At 34.6% G+C, this 9753-nt stretch overlaps 1 protein-coding gene across 1 annotated transcript; it reads right to left on the bottom strand.

Annotated features, from left to right (window-relative positions):
* Positions 1-503: 503 nt before the first annotated feature.
* LOC120351767 lies at positions 504-6995 on the bottom strand. The gene is made up of 3 exons (XM_039429970.1): positions 6854-6995; positions 1526-1719; positions 504-1124 (listed from the first exon to the last, which is right to left on the bottom strand). The coding sequence occupies exons 1-3, from the start codon at positions 6993-6995 to the stop codon at positions 984-986; spliced, it is 477 nt and encodes a 158-aa protein (XP_039285904.1). The 3' UTR covers positions 504-983.
* Positions 6996-9753: the final 2758 nt, after the last annotated feature.

The following is a 9753-nucleotide window of genomic DNA, read 5'->3' on the forward strand; positions in this document are numbered from 1 at the left end:
ATTCACGGATTTGTATTTGAATCTTAGGTAATCCAAGTATCCCTTGAATAGTAATTTCTTTTATCTTTTATTTTTGAACTTGCATTAATTTTTTTATTGGATATTGAGTAATACTTGGGTGGACTTGCTTATTATCTGTTTTGGATTATTTTCCTTGTATTCAAGATCAATGTTGCTCTTTTGGGGATTTCAGTTACGTACTGGGTATCCTTGGATCGCCTAGATTCTTTCCTTTTGAGATTGTCATTTTCAGGTTTTGAAACTTATTAAGTAGTGGTCAACGACTGTTGAAAATCATGTATTGTCTTGTTCATAATAATTTTTTTTTTAATATATTGGTAATTTATCCACCAAATGAGCGTCAGTGTATTTTAGATTGATTAGACCCCTTTCCCTAGGTTAGAAGTGGTCGGGCTGGATTCTTTCAAGTGATGAATCAATAACACTGTTCACACAAACATTTCTTAAGTGTGACAGTAGGATTAAATTCATATACTGCATTTTCAAACCTTCTTAGGGCATAAAGAGGGAAGTAAAATTAAGTCACGCATTGTGGAGTAATTCAAGCAGAGCATCACTGCTTTTTATAAAAAAATTTGTGAGAAATACTAGCCCTAAATATAATTATGGCAGGAGCTTATAAGATTGAAACATTCACAATAATGAGAATAATAAATTATAATAAGCATACCTGCATTATTGAATATCCATTATTTTTGAGTGTTCTTTCACTGTTTTATGTTAACGATATTGCTAATTTGATCGACATTTTTATCACACATATTAGTGAATCACACTTTCACACTTTTGTATTCCTTCATTTGAACGAATTTTTCACACTATTTCAATTTTTGATCATCATTCATTTGTAATCATTCACATAACCTCACATATTCGCGGTCGTTTCACTGCACTTGCATCGTTATACCATTCAATAAATCATGGAAAAACCACACCATATGCTGGAGACCACATCAGTGACTTCAAGGATGGAGGATGTCGCGCGGGAGAAACGCCCATGTACCGCCACTCCAGAAGTCCAGACGCTTGTGCCTTGTGTCACAGAATCCCCTCCGCCGACCAAAGACCACACACCCACCTCGCCATGTTGGGTAGACATCTTCCTGGAAGCAATAAAACAAGGTTCTCCATTAACACAGAAATTGATTGAAGAAAACAAACAAGCAAGTGAAGAAGTAAAGAAGGAATTCCAACAGTTAAATAGGGAAATCCAACAGATGAGGAAGCAAGTCCAACAAACAAATAGAGAAATCCAGCAGACAAATGGAGAAATCCAGCAGGCAATGAAAGGAAATGAACAGGGTTTAGAGAAACTGGATCAAAAGTTGAAGGGAGCAACAGAGGAAAGCAGGATGTTAGGACGGCGAATCGAGGAAGACTATCATACAATAAAAATCAATATTGGACCAGTGATTGAGCCCATGCATGCGAAAGCAGACATACTCGAGGAGGAAGTCATCAAACAAACAGAGGAACATTTGACAAAGATGAGTGACCAACCTACCCGGGATAGCCAGCTTGGAGTCGACCCGCACCACACCGGACGCCAGGAGGAGCCCGAGGACGCCATCCATGGCATAGAGGGACAGCCCGAACCACCGCGTGCAGAACACCAGGAGTCCAAGGACGTTGCCCACCGAGTTGAAGAGCAGCCCGGACCGCCGACCACCCGTATCTCCAATCCACCAGAGAAATCACCTGCAACACATCAAATCAGTATTCATCAAAAACAATCAGAAAACAACATTAGAACAATTAAAATCTGCAGAAAGTCAAAACCACACACAAGCAGCAAAACAATTCGAGAAAGAAGAAGCATTAATAGGATCTATCTACACCGCCATCATATTAGGCTAAAATCTTACATCAAACTTTCTAGTTTCTACCAGCATGCAAGAGAGAAGAAAACCTTCAAGAAGGGTAATTCTCAAGAGAACTTACAACCACCGCAGTCATGTCAAGTTGAAATCAAGCAGACTTTACACCAGCATGCAGAAAAGAAAAACATTGTCAACAAGAATCCACACACATTACCGGCATGTTAGATTGAAATACATTTGAAAGAATTGATCTACACCGCAGACATGTTCGTTTTAGGCCAAGTTTAATAAAATGGATAGCCACAAAATGGAATTGGACCTTGGATAACACCAAAATCAAATCTAGATGGGGGCTTGAGGAAGAAACAATTTTGAATTAACCTGGAAAATAATCACAGCCTACATATCAAATCATATCTTTGAGGGCTGGCACCTTTCTACTGCAGCCTAATCAATAACATAACCCAACTTTGCCATATCTCAGCTAATAAGAAAATATCATCAGGTCACATCAAATGAAGAAATCAAAATCTACTTTAATAGCAGAGAAAAATAAAACTAAAAAACAACTTTAAAAATTACCAACCTGATCAAGCCATCCACCTCCTACTATAGTCACCACAGAAACCACAGCCTAGTACCATCCGCCCACCTGAAAAACAGAAACAAAATCTATATTATTAGCAGAAAATATTTGCAAATTAGAAATGAGATGGATTTAGTATTGAATAGGAAGAAAGGAAATAAACAAGATTCATTCAAATAAATGCGTATAAATAACCTCAAAATGTGTAATCAATGAGGAAATTGATCAGAACCAAAGCCTGTTCAATAATCCTTCTTCACACCAGCCAATGTGTGCAAGATCCCAAAGCAAATTGTATCAAAATATAGCAATATCATTATAAATTATTGTAATCTATTATTCAATGTAAAAGTATAAATAAAAATGCAACCAAAAATATATTATTTGTGTTAAATTGCAGGAAAAATATGCATGCTCTAAATGTTATCTAAATGTATCTCCAAAAAAACTCAAGAAAACGAAATTCTTGTCCTTAAATATGAAATTTATTATTGTTGTATCAAAATATCATGAAATGTAATTCAAATCAACAAAAATAATCTTGAAAGGAGCAATAAGGCTTCCTTATCAACAGCTGAGTATAAGATAAGAGTACCATTTTGTACTACGCATTTTTTCGAAGAATTATTAAATAAAATTATAATTATTTCGCAAATCAAGTACAGACCATTTATGAATTGCTCATTGAACTTTTGGAGGTTACACTTTTGTTTACAATTGATCAGATGTTTTGTAGCAGCTCAGACACAGCTGACTGACTCAATATATTATAAATGTCATGCCAGGTTTTCATGCAAGCTATAATATTATTTCCAAAATTAAGAACTATTGAAAAAGGATAAAGAATTTCAAATAGAAGATAAAATGTATGTATTATTGTCAAAATTATTTATTACTCACAAAATAACATTATAATGTCGAATTTTGTTGTAATGAACAAGGTCATGGCATGAATATTGTATCACTGATAAGAGCAGCAAAATCAAATATAACAGTTTTGAATATAATAAGAATTGTATAGAAATATTAAATTATAGATTATTGATTCAACTGAGTCACAAGTTGAATGAATCTCTTTGGCAAGTCTAAGCCAATCATATGTCATAGAAATAGCACTGAAAAGGATGATCGTTTGAAAGCATCATATATTAATCTGCCAGCAAACTTGCCTTATCATATATGCTAGTGCATGTACACTGTATAGGGGAACTCTATATATAGAATAAGGCAAATTAAAAAATTATACAAACTAAGTTATTATTGTAATCAAAGGAATTATATTTTACTGCTTGCCACTGATGTCATGCCTACATCATAATCATTCTACCAATGGCAAATTTTCATGCAAATTAATTACACAGAGATTCTCAGAAAAGGGTTCTAGCCAAAGGCTTAGAAGAAGGCAAGATAATTCCTTCTAAAAATCCTCACCGTTAAGACCTTGTTAAAAAGTTACCAAAGACCTACCTATTAGTGAAATTTCGTTCAATTTTTGTATATTTTATCTGTGAGCCAATATCTCAGGCTAACTTATCTATTATTTTGTAAATTTATTCATCAATTGATTATTCTAGAAATTCTAATCTAATTATTCCCTAATTTGATTGGTGAAGGAAATATTTAATTAAAATTCCACACGTGCTAAGACCGAAGCCTGGACCAGCCACCGATCATACAAAATTTGATCTAAAGTAACCACGACCGCCAAGAGGATTCAGGTGAGTTTTATATTCTGGGGCCCCAATCTTCGCTTTGAAAGGAAAAACAGTGCAGAAACATATAAAATTTTCCTTTGTTAAAGTAATGGCCATGCCAACAAGCGCTTATAACCATTAAGATCCTAGATTTTATCTGATATAGGATTTAGAAGAATTTGTAGTTGGTTAACTATCCTCCGCTGCCAGGACCACGACCTTGAGTGATTTTAAAAATCTATTATGATTTGTTTTCATTATTTTTAAAAATCTGTTAAATTTGTCAATTATAAAGTCTGTTGGATCATGCATGGTATCATGCGAGCACAAGCAAATTTCTAATTATTTTGTCAATGTTAAACTATTCTCAATCTGTAATCTGAACTTTAAATCTGCACTGTCAAATTATATTTTTTATTATATTATATTTCCACTTTGTCAATTCGTCTTCTGAGTTCGATTATTTCTTAAGCCTGTCAATTATTGTGTCTGACACGTTCTATATTATCAAGAACCGATCAAGTATGATCATTGAAATAATTGATTCAACCTGGATATTGGAGCAGATCTAAGTGGATGTAGTGTGTGGGCTCAGATCGAGATTACCTATTCTCTGTCCTTACCTGCTCATATATAAGCTTTTATATGTTATCAACTTCGTCTTGGGAGCGAATTCTTCGACTGTATGGCAGATGCAGCTGGAGATAATATAATTTCCTACAATAGAGCATGAAGCCTGACAAGATTCTGTTCTCGAAGTATATTCTGAACGATCTCTGGTCCTTAGTACCCTATCTGATCCTTTGGAACTTATTAGAGACGCAGTCCCATAGATAATCTACATCAGGATTTTTGCTCAACCTGTATGATTTTATATGCTGTTTCATCACAGGTGATAGTTTTAAGATATCTGTATTCAGTGTTTAGTGACCGCTACACTATCTCTGAAATTTTTATCATTATACAATCAGTCATAAGAAGAATCAAGGGTGAGTGAGTGTTTATGCCTCCCACGATTCAGACGATTGTATCGAATCTTGTAGTGACTCAATCAGTCTGGTGTTCACTTAGCGTCCACGCACACATTTTCAAATTCCTAACCTCAATACTGGTGACTCAGTACAAGATTCGTTATACGTGTGTCGACCTAACCTTGGAGACGATAGTAATTCCCCAAGAAGAGCTTCACACAATTTGGCTCATAACGTGGGGCTATTTGTACTTCACAATGTATAGAGCAACAAGCAAAAACAGTAAAAATAAGAACAAAAATATATATCTAAAAAAGTATCACAGATTAGCTCGCTTCTTAGGTTTTAGATTTTTAGCATGAAAAGTTGCCATGTGCTTATTAAATCATAATTCCTATGCATTTAGATTATGCAGCTCAGTTATCGACTTGCTGTTGCTTGTCAAAAAAAAAAATTCATATATATCTCCTTTCCAAAAAGATAAAAATAATGAATTAATAAAATATATATATATATATATATATATATATATTATATATATATATATACCTATTCTCTATGATCTATTCTCTACCCTATTCTCTACGATCATACTTCTGTCTTCCCAATTTGCATATATTTAAATATCCAATTACTACACCATTACATAATCAAATAGTCCGTGCCAATCTGCTAGGCTAATACCACTAGCACTAGGCTATATCTTATGTATAACATTTTTTTAATTACTCAGATTGCATTTGATATATAAACCGAGTAGTGATAACTTATAAATTCTTATCATTTATATAAAATTGGGGTGTTATTTTATATATATATATATATATATTATATATATATATATATATATATATATATATATAATATATATATATATATATATCTCAGGGCTAAAGGTTCGGCCTCTGATGGAAATTAGATAAATCAATTTATCCAGTCAACATGAGCTTCATTTATATCCTGTGGACATTGACTTTGAGGTATAAAGTCTTGGAAGAATTTGGTGTATTGTTTGTGTTAATAACTATATTTCACAAAATTTGAGCTAGGTCCTATTGTCTTCATGGATTTGTAATTTTGTTGTTGTAGTCAATGACTTGATGTACTGCAGTATGTGCTCTTGTGCTATTTAGTAATTTTTGGTATGTCTTTGTATAATAATTGGTGAGTTTTACACCACAAGGCTCTGAAAGTTGTTAACTTGTGGACTGTATATAAAGTAGTGTTGACATTGTACACTGGGAACAAAGTGAATTGTTCTATTTTTCTAATAATATTGTTTTGATTTCATATTAGACTTAGGCATTTTGGATATTTGAAGTTATGATAGTAGAACTATCTTTATTCCTTAGTTAGTCTGCCAACAGAGTCATCTGTGAATTCAAGTTGGTTAGGTATGTGAACTTTGTCTTAGGTAGTTGTACCTTTGGAAATTACCATAGGTCAAGTTAAACCCTTTTCAGTTATTGTTGGTTTTGTCTTATTCTAGAATCAAGAACAGCAGAGTATGCTAATGATGTTATTTTTCTTGTGGTGTTTATCTCTTGGAAGCTTGTGTAGATTTTCCAACCCCTAGTGTGCGAATGGAGCTGCTCACTTCTTTTAAAATCTTCTGCTTCAAGTTGAGTTGATGGCGGTGAGAACCGGTGCTCACTCAGTCATTGCTTGACTTGTTAGGTAAAGCTAGATTGGTTCAGGGTTTCCAACTGTTTGTTGTCATATTTAAAATTGATTAATCAAAAATCTTCAAACCAGACTAACGTCTTTTATTATTGATCTCTGTCTTAATTATTTCTTTGGTGAGTAAACTGATTGACAGGCTGGCCACCTGGAAGGTCAGGATTCTCACAAATTCTCCTTTTAAGTAGTTGTATTCCTTTGGGAACTTCGTCCTATTCCACATGGTTTATTTGAAGTTTTGCTTCCTTTGTTTTGTCAACTGGATATGGTTTTACTTTTACAATCATTCCACTTTGTTTTGCTTTTGCAATTATTCCTTTACCTCTTCCAAATATTTTGCTTTCAGCACCTTTCTTCATGATTTATACTTTTCGAATTTTATCCAGTATTTTGGAAACTTTGGATCCCATGATCTGGTATCCTGTGGAATCCTATTTGCATCCTGTCACTCTTCCACATGGGTTGGGATAGTCTCAACATTTTGTCCTCGTGATTATGTTGTACATAAATGCGTAATATATGAATAGTATGTAAGCTTAGTCATATATCTCTTGACAAGTAATGCTCTTGGGGAATGCTTTTCATTTCTTTGTCTTAATACTAGGTAGGAACCAATTGATCAGTTTGTTGCAGCACATGAAACGGTGGGTTATTTGACTTGATTTACCACAAACTTAGGTTATTTTTTTTATCTAGTTAGTTACCCTGGGATTGTGATTTTCCCTGGTGTTTCACACCAAAACGAGGGGGTGAATGTAATGGTCCCATTACAAGGTAGTTGATTTATTTAAAGTTCCCGCTGAAGCCATCTGGTTTTTCTCCTTTTAACTCTATGTGGGAAATTTTCTTTAAATTTGTTGCCTGTCTGCCATGCCGACTGCGTTGTTTGGTAGAACAGAGAGAATAGCTAGCGTCTGTTTTGGCTTGGGTTTTTGTATTCTCACCAATGTAGCTATTTTAAACTGTTTTTCTTCCTTCTAGTATTTAAATTTTGGCATTTTAACATGCCTAAGTCATTTACCTAATTATCTCGTTCACCTAGCTATTAATTGATGTCTCATTTGAGTAAATGCACCTTTTTGCAAACGTTTGACGCTTGACCTAGCCAAGCTAACCAAACGCTTCGGTTACTTGTTTATTAAATCCGCAAAAGCGGTCCACGACATGGGGATTCACAAGATGATGATGGCGATCCGAATTTCCCGTCGTCTTGGGTTTTCTGGTGGCCGAAGTTGTCTTCTCCAAGGGAATAAATAAATATCTGAATGACTTACGCCTTAATATGGCATCACTGAGTCTTATGAAAATTAATTAATGGATTCAAACTCGAATCTTTCAAATGTACAATATTAATAAAAAAGGACTTGTGCTCTATAAATTTAGTGGCGTTCCATGGTGGCATCTGGCAAGCAAGTGGGCTTTGATCTACCCTATTCTCTACGATCATACTTCTGTCTTCCCAATTTGCATATATTTAAATATCCAATTACTACACCATTACATAATCAAATAGTCCGTGCCAATCTGCTAGGCTAATACCTATATCTTATGTATAACATTTTTTTTAATTACTCAGATTGCATTTGATATATAAACCGAGTAGTGATAACTTATAAATTATTATCATTTATATAAAATTGGGGTGTTATTTTTGAATCAACTCGTTATTATCACCAATCAGCCACTGCAATTTTATTGGTTCATCTAAAAATTACAAATGTCTCCATGCGCCTAATGAATATATACTTCCTTAATATTTTTATTTATTTTATGTATTTTGTACATTCTCATTTTATACAATAAATTTTTATAAGCTTATTAAGTTGTTTTTCCATTTACAATAGCATGCCATGTGGTTACCAAATCCTCAAGTTGAATGCTATTTGTTTACAACAAAAATTTGCCAAAGGTGTCTGGCTAGATTTCAAATTACATGGCTTGATCGATTATTCAGGTTGCCGACCAGTAAGTATTATAGCCTAACCTAATTCAATAAATAGCAAATAAAATTCTTTCGTTTGGCTGTTCTAATTGTAGCCAGGATACCCGTTATTATATAATCTTTCACTTGTTGATATCGCACCCGGCGATAATAGAGCAGCTGTTTGCTCGAGAACTATAAAATCTTTTCATAATTTGCTTGCTAATCAAAAATACCGGTAATTTGTTACATGTTCCTATCAGAACTTTATAATATTCACTGCTTCCTCCATCAGATATACTGTTCAATTTCTCGTAAGCTGTGTGATAGATAGTCCGCTATCTCCGTTTCCTTGCTTACAGAGAACAATGCAACGAAATAATAGGCTGGTGTTGTGTTAGTGGGCGGTGCAGCCGGTACTCTGTGTAGAACGTGATAGGGCTAAAACGTTTCCGATTAGGGCGCGAAAAGAAGAAAAATGGTAAGACAATCGGGCATGGCTTGATTCTGCCTGTCAGAGCTGATATTTATAGTGTCTAAGGAAGAAGACTATCAGGAGCTGTGAGAGAACGAAGCGGGGTGCGGTAATTCTTATAAATGGTAGGAGAAGTGTGGATGGAGTTGATCGATTGCCTGTGATGAATGGATGGGATAGGAACAGGTCACATTTTCGCGCACCTGATCCACTGCTCCACATATCGTTCTCCTTTTCTCATCTCAGTAAAATTCACTACACACTCGCAGCATTGGTTCGATGTGGAGCGTTAGTGCTATTCATGAGAGATGATGACCGTTTGTAGTGAATCACGTCATAGTGAGGCAGCCTTGGCTTCAGAATACGTCTTTTTCACGGTTTCCAAAAATCATTATTCCCGGAGGTTGCTGAAGCTTAGTTGCTAAAAGTGGTGTTCCCATAAGAAATATGGGGACAAACACAGAAACAGAAATCCAATTTTATGTGTACTCACCTTATTCACGGAAATATTTTGATTCTCTTTCCAAATCTTACAGACTGAGAGAGACGTAAAGACTCTGTACAATAATGGAATAGATATTGACT

The sequence above is a fragment of the Nilaparvata lugens genome, chromosome 1 (assembly GCF_014356525.2).
Source record: "Nilaparvata lugens isolate BPH chromosome 1, ASM1435652v1, whole genome shotgun sequence".
NCBI classification, from domain to species: Eukaryota; Metazoa; Arthropoda; class Insecta; order Hemiptera; family Delphacidae; genus Nilaparvata; species Nilaparvata lugens.

Excerpts from the sequence above, each read along its gene's own strand:
- LOC120351767 (XM_039429970.1), bottom strand. The coding sequence starts at position 6,995 with ATGTGGAATAGGACGAAGTTCCCAAAGGAATACAACTACTTAAAAGGA. Across the intron at positions 1,720-6,853 it reads AGAGATCAATAATAAAAGAC|GTGATTTCTCTGGTGGATTG; the intron begins GTTAGTCTGGTT and ends GATGTGTTGCAG. Across the intron at positions 1,125-1,525 it reads CTCCAAGCTGGCTATCCCGG|GAAGATGTCTACCCAACATG; the intron begins GTAGGTTGGTCA and ends TATTGCTTCCAG.